General features: G+C 44.4%; 1 protein-coding gene across 5 annotated transcripts in view; it reads right to left on the bottom strand.

The window, feature by feature from the left end:
• Positions 1-21,779, bottom strand: part of EXOC1 (exocyst complex component 1) — a 55,295-nt gene extending 33,516 nt beyond the window's left edge. For 4 of the 5 annotated variants that reach the window (XM_025192537.1, XM_025192539.1, XM_006036278.3 and 1 more), the window contains exons 1-9: positions 21,574-21,779; positions 17,954-18,066; positions 13,853-13,986; positions 12,438-12,568; positions 6,628-6,787; positions 3,210-3,397; positions 926-1,153; positions 572-704; positions 306-415 (exon numbers count right to left, since the gene is read on the bottom strand). In XM_025192537.1, coding sequence (XP_025048322.1) covers positions 306-415; positions 572-704; positions 926-1,153; positions 3,210-3,397; positions 6,628-6,787; positions 12,438-12,568; positions 13,853-13,976 — 1,074 coding nt within the window. In that variant the 5' untranslated portion in view covers positions 13,977-13,986; positions 17,954-18,066; positions 21,574-21,779. The remainder of the gene's footprint in view (positions 1-305; positions 416-571; positions 705-925; positions 1,154-3,209; positions 3,398-6,627; positions 6,788-12,437; positions 12,569-13,852; positions 13,987-17,953; positions 18,067-21,573) is intronic. The other variant, XM_025192538.1, reaches the window with a different exon arrangement.
• Between the last annotated feature and the right edge of the window lie 6 nt (positions 21,780-21,785).

Below are 21,785 nucleotides of genomic sequence, written 5' to 3'. Positions count from 1 at the left end.
CCCCCCCACGCTTTCCCCCAGCCCCACACCTTGTACTCAAATCTAAGACAAGAGACTCCCACCCTGACCATGCTAAATGAGGGGAAAATCTGTCGTCTTGTACTCAAGTAAATAGATATTTTTGTACCTTCTATAGTAGTTGACACTTAACCTTTGGATTACTGCAAGTAAGTGTGCCAGTCAGTCAAACAATTCAATCTGAAAATGTACTTCAATTCCATCCCAAACTTTTCAATTGTTCAAAAGTTTTGAAAACAAATATCAGTCAGCTGCAAATAACAGTATTAAAAAAGTTAAGTATATACCTGCTGAACGAACACACTATTCAGATGATTGGTAAGTCTCCGGGCAAACTGCTCACGCAGGTCACTAAACCGCTGTTGTTGCTGTTGGACTGCGTGAAGCATATCATGTCCTTAAAAAAGCAAAATCAGAATGCAAAAATACTTAAGGAGGTTACATTTCTGAGGGTTTCAGGGCAAGACTCCCCCAGTGCAAAGAGGTGTGATCTAAAAGACCAAATGGAAAGGTGCTAGCATAAGTAGTTAAACACATTTTATAAAGGCATTACCTGGGCGAAGAGCTACATTCATGCATTGCAGAAGGGCGTCTGCTGCATTAGTGCAAGCTTCAATGCCTCGAGAGGATGTCAGATCTCCCTCTTGGAGAGCCTTTATATGACCTTTTGCCAAATCCATATGATTCTACAAAGATAATACATAGTAGGGTAGCTTAGAGTTTAGTTCTATGCTATTCCACTGGACAAGCACAGATTATAAAAAAAGAAACCCAAATTTAATTGCATCACTGTAGCTGCCTGGAGAAGAAAAAAAATCCTATCTCATTTGCTTTTCTTTAAAAACCTTCACACACTACTGGTAAACATTTATTGCCAAACACAGGAGGACAGCATTAACATACTTACAACTAAGAATTCTATCTCAGACAGTAGTTTCACATTATTTGTGTTGCTGAGATGGATGAGGTGATTGCTTTCTGAAATCTGATCCATTTGCTCTTTTACACTCTGCAGCATTTCTTCGTAGCTGCTCAGCTTCATCTCAATTTGATCCACTTCCTTCAGAGCCTCATCCAGCAGCTTCATCAAGATATTCACCTGTTTCTCTGAGGCCATGATCGACTGTATGTTTGCCTGCACAACCAACAATTAGTTTACCTACAGTTAGATTCTGAATAAACCACTTGATACCTGAACATAATAGGATTTATTTAACATGTCATTTAAGTGGAACTCCTCTCACTACTGAATACTAGACTTCCCCTGTCACCCAATTTTAATTATGCAAAAACATTTAATTTTAAATGCTATCCATCACAGAATAGGAGTCATAGATAGCCCATGGCAGTTTCCAGAATAGCCTCATTATGAGAAGTTAATATAAATGAAAGTTTCACTCTAGCTCTCCAGGTCCCATAGTATTCAAATATTAGTCTGCATGCAATGACTATGGGCACAAAATACAGATTGGTCTCTACTACATAGAAACTATTCATGGTGTTAAGGAAACAGATTATTTGGTAATAAAACCATGTTCCTACAAAAAAACAAACTACAGCTTTGAATGCCACATCTCCATGCCTGTGACAAAAGCATAACGAGAGCTGGGAACATTTTTTCGACTGTTCTGCAAGGAAGTGGGGAATCTCCAAGTCATCACCACTTGTAGGTATCAAGGACTTGGCAGTTTCTTTTTCTTTAAAGAATTAAGTCCTCTTAAAAGTTGTCAGTCAAATTCTGCCATACTGTGGCATGCATGAATTCAGAGACCCTAGTTAAAAAAAAAAAAAAAAAAAAAAAAAGTCTCCTACAGTGCATGGAATATTCTTGGAAAAGCTAACACCTAACTTATTTTCCCCATGTTATGCAGTCACCTCATTTTATAATAATATTATGTAGATTATCTTTATTTCATAGGTTTTTTACTGAACAGATTCTTATTGAGTTGAATTTTATTAATTTTTCAAGAAAAGAAAAGCCCCCATGCGGTCTTCCCTTTTTTCTCCTCAAACTTTCCTGATCTCTGTTTAGCCTATCCTACAATGCCTGGAAGTGGATTTCAAGTTCTAGTATACCTAACTCAAAGAACATGCAATTCTACTCAGCAGATATATAACAAGTTTTGTGCCCTGGGTAAAACCTTGCTTTGTGGGGGCATCAAAGAAGAGGGCAGTGAGGGTAGTTAGTCCTGCCTGCCCCAGGAACTCAAAGATCCCAGCTGCTGTTGCACATTGATGCATGTCCTCTGAATGGTGTCCTCAACCCAGGCAGAAGCTCAATGCAGGGCTGTTGCTGTCCTTGCAAAGATTCACCAGGGTGTGGCATTCCAGCTCCCCCTCTAAGATAGTACCTGAGGCTGGTGCTTTGCTTGCTACCCCTAGTTACAATACTGCTGCTCCAGAACAGGAATACAGATGATCAGCTGTCTCTACATGCAGCAAAATACACTTTAGCCCCTATTTTAGAGCATGCTGAATGCATGCAGACAAACATAAAATATGCCATTTTTAAAACAGCAATTAATATGACAAGTGTATTACACTGAACTAATGATGTCCTCAAAGTTAATCAAGGACCTCCTCAAGGTCAACTTGAAAAAAATGCAACATCAATTCATAGGAGGCAAATCACCCAGGACTGGCTCAAATGGAGAAAGAGTTTGCTGCAAGGATCTCAGTACTTTGAAACCTCATGACAACAACAGGAAACGGAAAAGTGGGAGCAGCAAAAGAAACATGTCAAGGGCCAAATCAGGAATCCAGAACCATCCACCCCACAATGAAACACGTACCAAAGTTGCAATAGAACCTGTCAATCCTGGATTGGCCTTATCAGCTATCTTCAGACCCACACATAAGACAGTCCTGGAAGACAATCAGCCTCGACTATGAGGGATTGCTGATGACTTTGAAACCTCACAATGACAACAGGAAATGGAAAAACAGGAGTGGTAGAAACCACGTGTCGCAGACTGAACCAAGAACCTACAGCCACCCATGCCACACAAAAACACATGCCTGGAGTTGCAACAGAGTCTGTCAATCCCAGGTAAGACTTGCCAGTCATCTTCAGACACACAGATATGAAAATCATGGAAAAACATCATCCTTGACTGTGAGGGATGGCCAATGATTGAATTTAACCAGACATGCTAACTCATTATCAGTAAATCTTTACAAGAAATCCTTACCCCATCTAGCACCTGCAGCTCTCTGGATAATTTTTCTGCAAAGGCTTCAGCATTGGAGATAGCATATTCACAGCCTTCCATCATTATTTCAATATCCTGCTCCTCTCTTGCATTTAGCTCTTGATACTCATCTACAGCTTCTTCATCTCCTCCTGTTACGCTCTGATTCTCTCCACTTGGAACAGATTCTTACATGAAGAAGGGGAAAGAAGCCCAAAATAAATGCATCTATCTGGCAAACAGGGAACAGTACTACCATTTTACAGTTAGATAAATATATTCAACCTCCTTTAAATGAAGTGAATTAGATGGACTAATAGTCAAAGCCATATTAAATAAGAGGACAGCAAACATATGTTACAAAAGCATGCACGCACACAGACACCCAAAAACTCTATATTCTTCAAAGTCACTCATAGCATTTTAGGGATGAGATTCCCAAAATTCACTGATGGGTGAAATTTTCTAAACTTTTTTAACGCAGTCAAAGTATACATAGCCATCCCCATATCAATAATTTGTGTTGGTTTAAGACTCAGTTAGTGCTTTACAAGGGACATGACTGTTCTTTTACACTGACACTGAGAATGTTCACTGGGCTTTATTTCTGTCATATTCTAGAATTCTTCTAAAACGTGCTTGCAGATGTTGCATTAGGTCTGCCAAAAGAAAATACTTTTACTTCTTCAATGATAGGGGAACAAACAGAACTCTACTGAATTTCATGCTTCATCCACTGGAAAGAAAAAGCAAGAGCTCATCCATAATGCTTAGGGATTTCGCAGAGAGATGAAGAAAACTATCACAGACCTTTCCAATCCATTTCTGCCAGATTCCAGGAATTAGTCAAGAAAACCTCATAGTCACCATTTCTGAAGTGTGCTAACAAAGCTAGCACACAGTCAGGACACTTGATATACACAGGGCAAGAGAAAACTACAGATAATACCAACATCTCTATTAATTTGGCATTAGTGGGTGACATCCGAGTTCAGAATTACTGGGACTTAACATAAACACTTTCTTCTATTACCTACACAGGAAAGCTAGGTGTTGGGCTATAACTGACAATAGAGTTGATATCCAGAGGCTTCTTTTTAACTACACCTGCCTTCCTAATCCTAAATAAGGGGTCCCAACCCTACCTCCAGTAACTTTTACCAACAGTTACATACACAGAGTCAGCTCACAGCTAGGTGTGAATAATTCCCTGACATATTTAATACCTCATCAAGCAAAATTAAATTAAATTAGTCCTCACCAACTGATTGTATGGAAAGGAAAAGAGATCTCCCCAGAATTTTTTGTCATGATTTTTAAGCAATTCATGTTCTTGGTGACTGACTCAAATTTCTGAATCTCTAAGATTGGTAACATAGTTTTCTGGTAATTTAAAATACTAACATTTGCCATTTTATAGTAACAGTTTTGGAAATTTTTAGACATGCCAATAGCAAAACAGCTATACCCAAACTGAAATGCAATATGCACATTATTCTGCATTACTCCTGAATTTAAAAATACATTAGGTATTTTTTTAACTTGTCCATAAAGTCCCCTAAGTAGCCTGATCTTCCAGGTTAAGAATCAAATAACTCCTACTAAAGTTGGCAGGAGCTGCTGGGTTCTTTGAGCCCTTTAAAAAAATGAAGTGATTTAGTATTTAGGAACCTAAATTTTATCACTTCCTGTAAATATCTTTCCCTGTGCTTCAAATTATGCTAAGAGCAATTAACAGAAAAGTAATTTGCTATGTACACAAACATTGGACTCAGTCATTAGGACTCAAGCTGGTGCTCAACAAAATTTCTCATGGGAACAAGCAGTAATGAAGGAAGTGATAATTATACTTCAAGAAGCTATTAAAAAGTCCAAACAAATAATAAATGGTAACTGCCAAAGGCCTTCACTGTCCTTTTTTGTCACAATAATGAAGAAATTATTGCATTAGAGTAAGAGACAGTAAACATCTATATTCCTTATTTTCAAAGGAAGCAGTCATCCAAAGGTTGACCGAAATGGTGTACAAGATGTTAGCATAGCCCTGTATCGATGTCTCGAAGTTACTTCCTTTCACAATTAGAAAGCATACTCAAACTATTTCAGAAGTACAAAAGCAACTTAAAATTACAAAAAAGTAATGGATTCACAGAAGAGTAAAGGAAAAGGTGTTACGCACCTTCTGCAACTTTAGGTAGTTCTGGAGAATAAAAAGGTATGAAAAAGCAGAGGAAAGGAAGCAAAGAATATTAGCTAGGCAGAGTATGAACATTGGTGTTTTTAATGGCAATAAATTTGAATGTTATAACATCACAATAGTTTGAAAAGTTAGAATTCAACATGAAAAAGCAGATTCCCATGGGACTTCCTCCCTCCAACTCCATCAACAATATTGGAGTCTAGTGACTCAAGCTTATTTACAAAAACTTCAATTGTTTAATAACAGTTTAGGAAATTTTCCATTTCTGATGGAAATCATGTGTATTAACATTTTAAGCTGTGTTCAAAATTATAACAAGGCAAGTCATTTTGCCTTTTACAGTTAGCCATGTTATTTTAAAACAGAACAGCTTCAGCTCTGTTAGTCTGATATATCAAAGGCTGCTAAACAAACAATTAGTAGGTAAATATGCAATTAAATATGACACAAGCTCTCCAACATTCATGTATGGAAATTAGACTGCTCTGAGCTGGAAGAATCCTAAGCAAAAGCAAAGAGAAAAGCTTGCACAAGCTTATATAAGACACAAAAAATTATAAAGTGCACAAAGGCAAATGAAAGGCCAGAATGAGAATACAGTTGTCCTCCGTTTACACTTACTAAATAAAGCCTGCTGGTGCTGGGGAAACATTCTTTCAATATTCACTAGGCATACAGTATATAGACTGTTTAAGCCAGGGGTAGGCAATATTTTTTGGCCAGAGTGCTGAAAAAGGCACAATGTCTACCTTTGAAGGTGCCGGTGTACTTACATGCCAGAGCCCGGAGCAGCTGTTTGCAGCCAGCCCATGGAGCCTGGTCTGCTTGCAGCAGAACTTGCAGCCTCCCAGCCATCTGCTGGGAGCAGCCTGGGCTCTGTGGCTGGCAGCAGCTGCTTAGAGCTCAGGCTGGCGGTGGTGTGCCAAGAAAAATGGTCTTGCGTGCCAGGCATGGCACGCATGCTGGGGGTTGCTGACCCCTGGTTTAAGCCATAAAAATCAACTTATTCCATCTTAGTCATGGATCTCCTCTTCTAATCCATACTTGAATATATGGAACGATCTTTACCAATTTGGGCAGAAGGAGCTCCTATTATTTGCTACCTCAAAAACGGATTTTGCATTACTTCCTGCGTGCATGCGTGTCTGGTGAATATTTTACCGTAAGTGTAAAAAGATAAAAGTGTCATTTTTAAAAATATACATGATTTAAATATACCTTCCAAAAGCTGGGAACTAACATTTACAAAGTCAATTTTCTTTCTAAGATATCTCTGATTCAGTTTCCAGATGCATGAAATGAAAGTATTCTTTTCCACTGTGCTGCTGGCAACCCATTTGTACACCTTGTCAAAATGCAAGTCAAATTCAGGATTTTCCTGCAAGACAAAAGACAAGACATTAGGCTCACCAATCAGGATTAGTTCTTTGACTGAAAAGAGACCATAACTAGTATTTAGAAATTCTGTGATGATGGGATGAATGGAAGTTTTGCAGCTGTCATCAGAAGGGTAAATATAACCAAGAAATACACCTTAATCAAGGAGAGCCTAAGTGACTTCAACAAATGGTAAATAATACAAAATGGATTGTATGGGGCAAAATCTGAACCAAACCATTAGGCAAAGACTACAGACTGAGATGAAAGAACATTTTCTTCAACTAGGACTAGTGACACTGGCACAGGGTATGAAATGTATGCTAGATTTAGGAACCCATTAGCTAATACTAGCTCAAAATAGCTGGCCTTCTTACCTGTAGGAGGCAGGGTAGATTTGTACTTTATAGACTAACCAAAGCAGATATACTTGTCTTACCTGCCAACCACCAGAATCTGCAGTGGAATCCATAGGAAGCCATAAAAATCATTCCTTGCTCCACTTCTACAGGAATTTATTTGAAATTAACTTTTTCTGTATTTTAGAGATTTAAAATGTTGCTGATCCTTCAAGGATATAAGCACTTGAGGATAAATGACCAAATTAGCAAATCTTCACAAAAAGATGCAGTTAATTTTGTTTTAGTGTTCCATGAAACAGGTCACTTGCAGAAGTAAACAATTCAATCTTTTTTATACATAATTTATCCCATTGGATCCAATGAGGGGAATACCACCTTGACACTTATTTAAAAGCTTTCTTTTTTACAGCCACTTATGCACCCAGTACCGACTCTGCACTGAACATATGCTGATACAAACACCTCATCCCCTCCTAATGAAACAGTTACACAGTCAGATGTGCTCATCCTCTCAATGCTATTAGATTCTCTAAAAGTGAAACTGCCATTTGCTTCTACATGTGCCATGAAACTCAAGATGATGGGAACTGAAGTCTTCATTTTAAATATTTCCTATAAGATGAAGTAAAAGAAGGCATTTCCCCTGCAGCTCATGCAAACAAGTGTGATAACTAATGGTACATTATAAAAAGATATGGCAACACAATTTTGAATAGTAAGCATTATAGATGATACACGAAGTGTATGTCTGGGGGTGGTAAGGAGAAACACCACATTATTTAAGAAACTATACATCACATATAGTCATAAGGGAACCAAATTAAAATTACACAGGTAAATAATTTTGGCATTTAACTTCTGAGTGCTTAACTTTGCATCATTACCACTTTTCATGTGGATGTGAATTTATACATACCTCATAGCAGTTGTCACCAACATTTTTTGGAGGTAAGTCCAAGTGACCCAGCTTGGGCCTGTGGAGGGCCAGTGCAAGGATCTGGCTGCTGTCACTTCTCCCCTCCATCCAGCTGCAGCACAGCACAGATGAAGCACTCAGCTACAGTATGTAAGGGAGTAGGATTCACCTAACTGCCAAAGACCCCTTGGTTCCACACAGCCAAATCCAATGGCTTTGCAGGCCACAGGTTGCTGTCGTGACCCAAAGGCATGATTTTGTGTGCGCTTCAGCACCAGAATTATCCCCGCCAAGTTGCAGCTTCATTGCACGGGAGAGTTTCCTGTTGCAGAGGAAAACCCCGGTGCAGGGACGAGTTTCCCGCCTTTTCTGCAGCTTCTTTTGCAGAGTGCATTGCTCGAGTTGCAAGAGGAACGCACGGTGCAAAAGAGTTCCCGCCACCGGTATGTAAATTCGTTCCCCGCTATTGGCTAGTTCTAAATTATTCCCACGTGGCGGCTAACGATTGGCCTGTTAGCCGTATAAAAGGCTTGAGCAGTTTCCGCCCAAGCCGAAGAGGACTCCACATCCATCTCGTGGGGACTCTGGATACACAGCAGGGTAATAGAAACCCTGTGTGAGATTCAGAGGAGCGTGGCGACCTGATCCATCGCCCACCTCTTCCCGTCGTCGAGCGCGACTTTTATAAGACGTACCTACGATTCTGATTTTGGTGGCTCGTTCACCCAGAGCATCCGGAGCTCTGTTCCGTGGAGCCTAGCAACCTCCACGAGACCATCTGTGTTGTCTGTCTGTAACTGCAACTCAAGCAAGTTTTCCAGCCTGCACCACTGCCATCTCGGTGCAAGTAAACAATCTTTTAAACTACCGCTAAGCATTTGTGCCTAATTCCAGCTCAACGGCCTTCCCTCTCCAACCCGGCGTGCCCGGGCTGCTGGCCACAGCCCGCGTGCAGCACGGAAAAGGGCTCGGGTCGCTCCCGGCCCGCACAGTTGCCAAACCCTGTTTTACAGGAAATCCACAAGCTAGTTATGCTGAATTAAAAGAGTAAAAGGGCTTAACCAAGCATCAGTTGCTCCACGGTAACTCTTTTGTGCATCCATTCCTATATCCAGGTAAGCAACAAATAAACCACAGAAGCTTACCCCTGAGTGAAAGGGAACTTATTACCACAATTCAGTTTTTATTTACTTCAGGGGAGAAGCAATGCACACGAAAAAGTTAATATAAGGTAGCTGATGCATAGCACGTTCCTTCACAAGCTTTTAAATTAATATATTTTGTTCATCTGTCCACACCCACAAAGCATAATGTACATATATTTGAAACATACCAGCTTTACCAACAGGATGAACAGTCCCAAAATAAAAAAATGTACTATTTTCACTAAGCCTAAGGGAGTTCTGGCAACACTCCTAAAACAAAACTTAGATTTACGTTTCAATTTTAGTCTTATCAAAAGTTAGCCACCATGCATTTTAAACACTAAATAAGGAAGTATACTTACTCTGCTTTTGATGGAAATCCAAAAGTCTTCTATTAGCAGACAAATCTAACTTTTAGATTATTCTTACTAGGGGTGCAGCAATTAAGATTTTGTGGGCCGATACCAATGGCTGATTATTAACAAGTCACATTGGCTGATACCAATCTGATTGCCAACATGCAGGGCAGGGGCAGGCACTGCCCAACTGGGGCGAGGCAGGGGACAGAGACATGAGCAGCTCATCCAGGACATGTGGGGGGCAGGGAGGAGGAAGGGCAGCTCCAGCTGCTGCACGCACCCCAGGGGAGGCACGGAGGGCATGTGCCCCCTGGATCTGTGCACAGGATGAGGGCAGGCTGCCCAGTGCATGCTCAGGGCTGGGGTGGCACCAGGCACTTTCCAGCAGGGTCTGGGCTGAAGCTGCACTTGGGGCGGGAAGGGCAGGCAATGGCACTGGAAGGAGCTACAGGTGAGCTACAGTAAATTTTGGGATAGCTATAGCCACCCCACACCTCTCTCAGTGCTGCCGCCACCTCACCTGCCCACCCTGAGCAAAGCCCCAGCCCAGCCCCCACTGGGAAGAGCCTGACAAGCACACAGCAGGCAGCCCACCCTTACCCTGCACACAGATCCAGGAGGGCACATTCCCTGCCATGCCTCCTACAGGGTGCGTGCAGCAGCAGAAGTTGCCCCCCATCCCCACATCTCTCTGACTAGCCACTCACAGCCCTGTCTTGCACCCTGCCCTGCCCAGGCAGTGCCTGCCCCTGCACCACTCCCTCCCTCACCACAGGGGCCTCTTATTTGCTCCCCACCACACACTTACCAGCCAGACGCTGCTCTCCAAGCTGCCAGGCTGCATTTCTGACTGCACGCATGCTGCAGCTGCTCACAGGCACACAGCATTTATCAGCAACATTATCGGCCACATCTGCCAAAAAAGCCAATCGCCAATACTGTCAATCTTCCTTTTATCAGTGCCAATATAATATGGGCCGCCGTACTGGTGCACCTCGAATTCCTACATAACACCAGCTGACAAACACTAAGGAAGGGATGAATGGATGAGGAATCTGTATTTTTACTCCACCATATCAAGGAACAGGCCTAGTCCAGAGATTTGAAGTATTTCTAAGAAAGAAAGAATTTTGGCCTTCCATATAGAACAGAGCCAGAAAGAAGTTTATTATGGACATACACAATTTAGAGAATACCTCAGGACAGTATGCTTTTCAACAAGTAGCCAAAGCTCTCAGAGGAGGGTTATAAAAGGTTACCTTTGCACAGAAATTAAAGGTGCACCTATATAATCGGTCCCATATCAGATCAGCAGTGATAACAGCAAAATTATCAGCAGCAGCAATCAGCATTTTTTGGCCGATAATTTCACCTATAAATGCCACATGCGTACACATAGCCGCAGCATTCGCACAGCCAGGAATGTAGCCTGGCAGCTTGGAGGGCAGCATCTGGCCAGTAAGTCCATGGGGAAAAGGGACGTTGGGGAGGGAAGGGGCATAGGGTGGGTCACAGATCATTGCCCCTATGGTGAGGGAGGCAGCAGGGCAGGGGCTGCCCAACCAGGGCAGGGTGTGGGACAGAGCTGCAGGCAGCTTGTCGGGGGGGGGGGACACACGACACGGACGACAACACGGGAGTAGCTTCCCACTGCTGAGTGGCCCCCTAGGGGAGGCATGGTGGGCACGTGCCCCCCAGATTTGTGCACAGGGCCAGGGGCTGCCTACTGTGGGCTCAGGGGCAGGGACTGAGACAGCTTCTTCCTGGCGGGGGGGCTGGACTGGGGCTGTGCTCTGTGTGGGCAGCAGCACTGGGAAGGGTAGCTACAAGGAATTTTGGGGTGCCTATAGCCCCCCAAGCTCCCTGCTAGTGCTGGCCCTGCTCTGGGCACTGTGCTCTGCTGCAGCTGAGCCTGCCCTGCCCCGCCCCAACCTGCCCTGAGTACAGCCCCTCCACTGGGAAGAGCCTGCTGCAGCCCCTGGCCCCAAACCCACAGCAAGCAACCCACCTTCACCCTCACACAAATCCAGGAGCCCACATGCCCCCCATGCCTCCTCCAGGGGTGCATGCAGCAACAGGGGCCACCCCCATCTCTCCACCCCCCAAACAAGCCACTCAGGGCTCCATCCTCCCCCCGGAGGTTGCATTCACAGCCCTGGCTGCAGGGCACCCACTCCTGCCCCTGCCCCAATCCCTCCCTCACCATGGGGGCCTTAATCTGCACTCCCCACCCCCCATCTTACCGGCATGACACTACTCTCCACGCTGCCCAGCTGCATTCCTAAAAATCCGCTATCAGATTGGTATAGGCCAACATGGCTGGTTAATAATTGGCCATCAGTATCAGCCAAGAAAATCTTTATCAGTGCATCCCTCACAGAAATAGTTTTAGACGCATCTTATCTGGATTCTTATATATTGTTCAGCTCCACAGTTTCAGAGTGCATTCTGGTACAGGAATTGCATAGAACTCAGCACAAATAATAAATCTACAGTCAAGCTTTCATTCTACAAAGGTGCTCTGCTTCAAGGAAACCTGAATTTGGAAAATGTGACAAAGGGCTCTAATTGGGTAAAGACTAAAAAAACAAATAAAATAATGGTTCTCTCTCAGTTCCTGGCCTAGGCCAAGCTCTACCCATCTGAGATATCGCTGACAGCACACTATACAGATGTTCAAACTTTGCTGGATTCCTACAGTTTAGTTTACTAGAATTCAAATACATGTGTAAGGGCCAGACAAAAGGTACAGGCACAATAAGCACATGACTATTACCTCAGCACCCCATTCAGTATGAGTCTAGAGTTCACATTCAAGGAAGTTAACTTAGGCTCAACACAGTTCACAAAAATGGAAACACACACATACTTTAATAGCATCTTTGGCATCCACAACTGCTAGATCACGAAGTGCCCATGCTGTCTGTCTTTTGTAGAAATCTCCTTTATCAGATTTCTTCACTTTCACCACATTTACCTGCACCGGCCGTTCAGTTGTCACTATTAAGTAAAAAACAGAAGTAATTTCAAATGAAGGGTGATCTCTATTAGGCAGAAATAATGTCTTCTGCTTCTTGGCTACATTTAAACCTGGAAAACCTGTACAGATTCAGATTCTTTCACAGAATTAGCTTATAGTTTCAATCCAACGTAAAGGCATCCTTCCAAAAATAAGGCTCGGTTCTAAACCAAGATTCATGGATATGGCTCTCTACACAGCTGCTAGTTCTAGTACTTTACACACATATGTTCCTCAGTTAATCTGCTAGACATGATAAACTCATACTTTGTTTTTTAGGCCTATGTAAGAGTAAAATTAGTAAAATGAACTGCAGAGATAATGTAAAGCAAAAACGTAGATTAATTTTAGTCATGCCAACCCTCTTCTCTCATCAAAAATCCAATCCGTAGCCAAAACCACACTATTACAGGACTGGAGTGGAACACAAAGCAAAAGTCAAGTTTGAAATTAATCCCTCTGCTCCAGTTTTTGGTTTTTTTGGTTGGTTTTCTTTTTTTTTGGGGGGCTCAAAGAAGGACCATCCCCAACTAGATTATCCCAGCCAAGGCTTTGTTTAGCTGGGTCTTAAAAACCTCCAAGGATGGAGATTCTACAATCTCTCTGGGTATCATGCTACAGTGGTTTACTACCTTCCTGGTAAGAAAGTTCTTCCTAATATCTAACCTAAACTTCCCTTGCTGCAGCTTGAAACCATTGCTTCTTGTTGTTCTCAGTGGTGGCAGATGAAAGTCTAGCTCCATCCTCTTTGAAACCACCTTTCAGATAGTTCTGGAGGGGAAGTTCTCATCAGAACACCCTGCTCTCTCATTTAGCCTGCTTACTTTAGCCAACTGAGTTTAAATGGCTATGCTTCCAGCTGGCAATGCTCTCTGAGCTACTCAACTTTGATGAAAATTAACACCCAATGTATCAGGGCACTAACCAGGGTGGCGAGCACCCCCCACTTCTAAGGCCACCATTCAGTTTGATAGTCCTCAGTCCGGACCAACCATCACATGTAATTTCAATTCATCTTAAATTACACTGGCATACTGCAGTGAAAGTAGAAAAACTTATATTAAGAAAACCTGACTTATTTTCACCCCATACTTAACACACACTGCCTGTTGTAAGTGGAACCACATGTTCCATATGGGATACAAGCATACTGCAGTATGAAAAGAAGTGAAATGCAACTATTTATAAATGTTTTACTTAAAGTGAATAATACTGAAAAGGTAACAAAAAAACCCCCCTTGCTCTGTATGCTGACTGAGACACACCTGTGGCACACAAAAAGCAGTTTCTCTTCTTTTTTCCTGCTTTGCACACATTCACAATGCTCAATAAACGTTCATCATTTGGAGTGAAAATGTCCCTCTGTAAAGCATGTTTGATTGCAGTCATTTTCTCTCAGCTGGAAAACAGGTTTAAAATAGTTATTCTCTGTTCAAGCACATTTAGGACAATGCTAGTTAACATGAAAAAGAATGGTTATTTACCATACAGTAACTATGGCTTTTTGGAGAGTCTACATCGAAAGGGCTCCTGGGATACCTACACCTCATGTTACAATATCAGAATCCTTGGTTACCTAGGACCATGCCTGCTCTACACATCCTCAGGCTCTTACCACCAGAGGCACAAAGAGCACAAATACTATAACCATCTCTCACTAATTCAGAATCCCAAGTAAAGAGGACATCAAATGGCATGAACGAAAGGTAGGTCATGGGAGCTACACAATCTCAAAGAACCATAGTAAATGTTAGTAAGCTACTGTCTTTCTTCTTCCAGTTCATGTCCACAAAGATCCTGCTACAAGTGACTAATAAAAGCACTGCCTTTCTGGAAAGCTGCCACAAGTCCAGCTGCTACCAACTACACAGCTACTTTAATATTGTTGTCCCAATTTGTACCCAATTTTGCTGCCAAGTTAAGTGTACATAAAGCATTTAAGGAGGAACCCTGTACATTAATGGATGTAGCCGGGTGGGAGTGAATAACGAAATTTCTCTCCCTGGGGCTCACCTGCCACACTTTGGAATGATGGAAGAATAAGAAGTTAATTCCCCAATGAGAGAGGGGGTACTAAATCACCCCAGAAGCAGAATAAAAGAAAATTGGTTTATTAGTAAATTCCCCACAGGTTGTGGAGAACCCTGAACAAATTGCAATGGTGCACAGGGTGCTGGAAGCCCAGATGCGCTCAGGGAAGCTTTGGCTTAGCAGGCTTCCAGCACCCCGTGCACTGTCCCTGCCCACCAGCACCCCCAGCCCCCTGGGTGGCCCTGAGCTGCAGGGAGGCCCAGTCCTTTCCTCCATGGTGGCGGCACCCCCCAGGCAGCACCCACCTGGTAGCAGCCCACCCTTGTTGTCCCAGGGGGCGCCACCGCTGGAGGGAAGGACCGGGGCCCCTCACAGCTCAGGGACCGCTCAGTCTGCCAGCAGCTCATCCTCCAGCCGTGGGAGATGTGGACGGGCTCTGGCGGGGGGGAACCAAAAGAAAAAAAGGAGAAAAAAAAAAGATCAGGCCCCTCACCGCTTTCCTTTTTTTTTCCCCCCCTCAGCAGAGCTTGCCTGCACAAGCTGCTGCCGGGTTGTGCAGCCCCTGAGCTGCAGGGAAGGCCTAGTCCTTCCCTCCACAGTGGCGGCGCCCCCCAGGACCACCTGGGTGGGCTGTTAGCAGGCAGGTGCTGCCTGGGGGGTGCCACCACCGTGGAGGGAAGGTCTAGGCCCCCCTGCAGCTCAGGGCCTGCCAGATGCTCACCCCCTGGCCATGGGAGAGGCGGGCAGGCTCTGGGGAAAAAAATAAAGGATCAGGCCCCTCATTGCTTTTTTTTTTTTCTTCTGGTGGAGCCTGCCTACAGCAGCAGGGGGGTGAATGAGTTGACAGGGGGCTGTCACTGTGACATGACAGAATTCCCTAAATTGAAACACCATTTAAAAACCAACCGTTTCAATTTAGGGAGAACTAAACCCCCATCACGTGTACAAGCCGCCAAAGTCTGTAAGCCTCACCAAAACCCCATCTCTTTGAGATACTATGAGTCACAATTACTTAAATACATGATGACTCTTCTGGCTGAAACAAAAAAGACAAGAAGGTCACCTTGGTAGTAAGGTGATGTGAAGAGCTGCATGAGCTCTATAAGGAAGACATTAAGGTCTGGCATCAGTTCTTTAAACCATGGGTACATATGTAGAAGCCCCTTAAAAAAGCTGGATAAACTAGGGTGAGAAAACGACTAAACAAAAGGGTAGGGTGACATTTCAAAAAAAATAAATAAATAAATACATACATACACTGGAAGGTGGAACTTTATGGCAAGCAGGCACATCTACACTGATATTTAGGATTAACCCTGTCCCAGGGAGATGAGATGAGAGGGAAGCAAGCCCCCCCCCCACACACACACACACAGCAGGGAAACCCTGCTGCAGCAACAAAGAAACAGTCCCATAACAAGACAAAACTTACTTTCATCAGGTATAGCAATGGGGAACATGCTGCCGAGAAGCAAACCACCCACATGGCTCATCAGCCACTTTTCGATGCGGCTGGGATCAGCACACAGTGGTGATGTCATTGAAGAACGCTGGCTGGCTCCGGTAAGAGCCAGTGGCATAGAGAACACCAGGGGAGCAACAGCTGGGCAGCTGCTACATGCTCCCCCTGGCACGGCCAGAGCAATCCAGTGCTGGGACCCGGGAAGGGGTCTGGAAGAAGAGTCCGCCCCAGGACTTGGACCACAGTCCAAGCCCAAACCAGAAGGAACGTCAAGGGATGGATCACTTCAACACAAGCAGGATGCATGAGTAGGGAGGATATTATACATCCCCCATCTTGTTTTTTTATTTCTTCTTCACTGTGTTTTAAGTTGCCCCTGGGGTGGAAGGCAAACGCCCAGGTTGTCCCTGAAGCCAAGGAGAGGGGCCCTTGGAGAATCCAGGCCCAAATTAAAAGAAACGCTAACTGGCCATACCGTGGCCTGTACTTGAATAGTCCATAAACATTGGCAGGCAGAACGGGAGTGTCCCAGGCCCACCATAGAAGGGGTCAAAGCACACGCCCTCGCTTCAAAAGAGGCATGTTGATGGCAGTCTGTCATAGAAGAAGCACATCAGTAGGCACAGCAACAGTAGTACCCATGGCAATTACAATCCCGCTGAACACCACTAGCTAGCACGTGGAAGGGGTGGAAGGGAGGTGGAGCCTCAGGAACATCTGCTGGCAATATCTCCCAACAATATTCTAACGAGGGAGCCTCCCTTCTTTGAAGATAACAGCTAGTAGTGGCGGACGAGTATCAGGGGTCTCCCTGGGAAGGTGGCACCCGAATAGTGGCAGTACCTGAGGGGAATTGGGGGCGGGACAGGAACACCTGATCCCAAGCTGCGCGAGAGTGGCTTCTCAAGACCTGTCGGGTACAAACGTCCAACCAGATGGAGACACAGTACCACTTCTCCTGTACCCTTCTCATCTTAAAGCTCGTAACAACACTGCCATACATTAGGAGAAGAAGTACAGTCTGTCGACTAACTTATCCACCCTCCTGTGCTTGGCTTTTATTACAGGAAACAGAGACAGGAAGCAGGGCACAGAAATGCTGGTCAGAAATAGGAAGTTATGGCATTGCTGCTAATGTGCTTGTGGTCTGCAGCACTTGAGTGCATTCTCAAGACACTGTATGGAGGGGCAGGCTAGGGAGGCTCACTCAGACCATGCACTGAACAAGCTATACTTTGAATATTAAGTCTCCAATTGTATTATGCACCTGTGCTAGAATATCCAGGGCCTCTAGCAAAGCTATTCTATGGTATAGTGATCTGGCCCTTTGTTTCCTTGCAGGGGTGGGGAGGAGCAGGGAGGGATTAGATATCCACAGTGAAGACAAAGCTTTATCAAGACTCCAGGATTATAATTTGTTCACATTTCTAAATATATTCCCTGAGATAGTGAATTGCTTTTACTAATTATGCCACTAAATTGTTTAATGTGTTTTAAAAACTATTTTTCTTTATCCCAGCACTTGTTACCAGCTTTGATCAGGATTTATATGGATCCTGGGGGCAGCCAGGACTTTAAAATAATGGAAGAGTTCCAAGAACTCCAATCAGACCTCTCATCAGAGAAATAATATTGTATTCAGACCTCCCTGGGAGTTGCCCAATTCAAAGGTAATCTTTATTGACAGGTGACATGGCAATCTGTATTCCACTAACAGTACACTTTCACTGTATTCTTAACATCTAATTTTATAAACACATACACATAAACAAGGGTGCTTTGTGCCCAAATGCTTGTCAAACTTCTCTGCCAGCTATACCATTGGTTCAATTAAACATATCACCAAACAGCAAACAAACAAAACAACACTTGCCTCATATTTCCTGGACCTTGAACAACGCTTCAATCTCACTACACACAATTACAGAATTCTAGTGGTCATCTCAAATGCTGGACAGTTTTTGGTGCTGTAAGACTACAAATTAGCTGGAGGCAGAAAGAAAAGCCATCAGGGTTTGTTTGTTTTTTAAATGAAACACCTAAGAACAGATTCTGACATTTTTTAGAAACTTTTAATCACTAGTCACAGTGTGCATGTTAAAGATATATACACAGTTACATCTATGAGAAATAGTGGTACAAACATAAAATCCAATATTGGACCAGATAATCTAAATCACTCCTCTAAAAATCTGACCCATCACTACACACTAAGTGTTTTTGAAGTCTTGAAAAATATTCAAACAGATCCATGCTCCTCTTGTTTCCCCAGAAGTCAGTGAAGAACACCTTTGCAACAAGCAAGATCCAATAACCCGGCATTTACCAGTACGCTGAATGTTCACAATTGCTTGCTCTTCAAAAGCAGTACACAGGGATTTCTCTAAAGGCACTAAATGATAACAATGGCAGTAGATAAAGCTCATGTCTCCAATGCTTTATTCCATCCATGTTTTTAGGCTGACTTCATCACTACGGCATCAAAAAACCTACCTGTAGTGCTTTAAACAATATGAATCATGTTCTCTTTCATCCTCTCCTCAGGTAAGCACAGTATATACAATGCACTGTTCTAGTAGGGCTTTCATTTCTTGCTTTTAAGTGTATACACTGTTATGTGCTTGTCAGAGAAGACAAAACTAAAAAAAAAGTACAGCTTGTACTTGCAGCAGAAGATGAGGTTTCTGATGGTCCTTTACTCCTGCAGGAGTTTGTTTCCATGTCACACTAATCCTCAGCATAGGTGTCTTCTACACAGACTAGTTTCATTCTTACAGAAGAAAGTTCCACTGCACCTGAAAACATCAGTCAACCAAAGTTCCACAGCTTTACACAATTTTAAACAGGGAAGGCCCAGGCTACTGTGTGCCTTTAAAACAAGGCCTTAAATCCAGTGTAAAGAGCAGTGCGTATCTGACATCCCAACCAACTCTCTGCCATGTGATACTATCAACCCTGAAGTACTGCTTACACTATAAAGTCCTAGGACAAGGCCTTGGGCCACAGCACAAAATAATTTATCCTATGCAAGTAATAAGCACAGCTATTTAAAAAAAAAATTAGAGGTGGACTGATATATCAGTTAGCTATCAGACTGGCACTGATAAAAGGAAAATTATATTATCAGCTATCAGCTTTCTTTGGCCGTTATAGCTGATAATGTTTACCAATAATAATGCCTTCTCACTGGCGCCCTGGACACCTGGGCTCCCTCCTGTGAACCGGGGTGACCTTGAGTGCAGAGGGCCTGATCCAGATGCAAGGGCCCAAGCCATTCTCCATCCCTACTCCCATCCCCTCAGCAGCAGGCCAGACTGGGCTGGAGCAGAGCAGCTCATGCTGTGTCCCAGGCGCTGGCATGGAGCAGACTTCAGGCTAGGGCTGGGGCAGGCTCAGTAAAAGATAGCAAGTTCTACAGAGATGTGACTGAGGTGGGAAGAGGTGGGCAGACCCTGAAGTGCCTGAGGTTCCACACCTTATGGACAGAGCCTGGTAGGGCCAGGGGCAGGGGCAGCCACTCCCCCCTGCTCTGTGCAACAGGGTCTTCCCCTGGCCCCTCAGCCCAGTCGGGTCCTGTCCTTCCCAGGGCTGGGCCCATTCAGCCTCCGCCACGGGGCACAGGGGCTTGCCCTGCCTCTGGCAGCAACAGCACCAAGAGGGGAAGAGGCCCTTCTCCGCACTGGAGTCCAGCTCCCAAGACCTGGGGCCCAGCTGCCAGGGAGGAGCGGCATGATTTCTCCAGGCCTGGAATGGTCCTGTGGCCCTGCCCTGGGCAGAGGGAGGAAAGTAGGGAGCCTGGCCCAGAGACCACCCAGCCCTGGGCAGCCAAGGCGGCTCACACCTTCCCCATCAACCCTGCTGGACAGACTCAGGCAGCTGCCCCCAGGCTGGGGCTCTGTACTGTAAAGTTAACCCAGTTGATTCCAAAATAAAGCAACTATAAACAATGTTAAAAATTAAACTAACCACCACAAGTGCTGCCACTGTAAGAAGTGCTGCATTTTAACTGTCTGGGTTGAGTGAGACACCAAACAATCTTTTAAAACTTACGGATTAGTGGTTAGCAATTTTTGTAGGCCTTGCTTTTGCATTATTAGTGTTAGCAAAATAAAGCTAACCACAATTCATTGTAAATGTAAAGTTAGCAAGCACCTGAATGTACAAGAGATGTCTCAAAACCAACTTAGGCAAAACTGACTGAAACAAGGAAAACTAGTTCACCCTTCTCCTGAAATTTATCCATTCTGTCATTGATCCAAGCTAGTTCAAACCTTGGAGTTTAATTGAACACCTCACCAGATTTGAGATGGTCAGTAGCAATGAAATAAAAACCTCTTTGTCCAGAAGGAAGAGATTTGACCTCAGTGGTCCACATGCCTATCACCTTCAAACTAGCTGGGGCAAACTGCTGTTATCTGGGACTAAAAGCAAAAGCAATATAGCCTTTCTTTCTTGCTTGGGCAAAACAGAGCAGCCTTTCAGGCAGCTGAGATCAGCAAGGAGCACATCAATCCCACCCAGCACCAATCTTTCTGTGGATTCACCATCCAACTTCTAACACCAACCCTTTGTTAGACTCTTCAAAGCAATCAGCAACAGGACACCACCAACATCAGCTGCAACCCAAGACAGCCCAGTCAGAATGAAGTAGGGCAGACTGGAGAGAAAAGTATTGTCTAAAGAATAGGCTTTCGAAGGAGCCAAGGCCAATTCTGGCTGACAAGCTAACCCCTACCATGGCCTAAACACATTCCAGAACATTTCTCAACCCCACTGGTTGCAAGACCATATGAAACATACAAACTTTAAAAATGGATTCTCCTTTAAAAGAGAAAAACATGGGGAACAATGGCTTTTCCCTTGCAGGTTGGCAGCTTGGGCCCACCCCTGCCCCCTACACCTCACACACTGGGGGGTGGGGGGTAGCAGGTTAGGCGAGGGGTACTAGCCATCGAAGTTTACAAATGGGTCCCATACCAAAAAAGGGTTGAGAATCACTGGTCTAGAAGAAAATAATACCGCAAGCAGAGGCAGAAGAGGAGCTGCTTCTTCTCTGACTATATGGAACCTATCAGGGACATTGCGCAGCGGCAAATCTGGTTTACCTGGAAAGTGACAATGCCTCAAAAATCCCTCAGCAGAGGAACATTGTCAGGTTAAGCTATTTGCTATCCCAGGTCAGTGCACTGTGCCTAGACAGAGGGCCCTGCTGCGCGCTCAAATGAAAGCTGGATAGAAACAATCTAGAGAGTTGTTACAGTTCCCAAACATGCACTTAGTAGCTGGTTGCCTTTTTATAGCTAAAGTCGTTTTGAGCGTGTGGTGACCACTTTGCACTTGCGGCTGCCTGCTTCATTGTGCCATTCGCTGCTGAACCATTGTGCCATTCGCTGCTTAACCACGCAGTACATGTAATGAGTGGCAGAAACCAGGAGGCAACCACCTCTGAAGACCCCCGCAGCCCCGCGCTGCATCTGCCGGGCAGGTCCTCACCCCAGGTCACGGGCAGGCGGCTCCAGGAAGCCTTCAGACCCCAGGGCGCGAGGATCGGGGGGATCCACTTCCCAGCCTGCCCCGACCGGCCCCTCGGGCTCAGATCGCGCTCCAGCGCCAGCCCCGCCTTCTGCGTCCCGCTGACTGGCCCGAAGCAACAATTGGCACAGCCCCGGCAACGGCCCGCTCCCTCCCGGGTCAGGGTCAGGGTC

The sequence above is a fragment of the Alligator sinensis genome, unplaced genomic scaffold (assembly GCF_000455745.1).
Source record: "Alligator sinensis unplaced genomic scaffold, ASM45574v1 scaffold134_2, whole genome shotgun sequence".
NCBI lineage: Eukaryota > Metazoa > Chordata > Crocodylia > Alligatoridae > Alligator > Alligator sinensis.
Note: the sequence above shows the minus strand (reverse complement) of the source record. Positions and strands in the feature narration are given on the sequence as shown.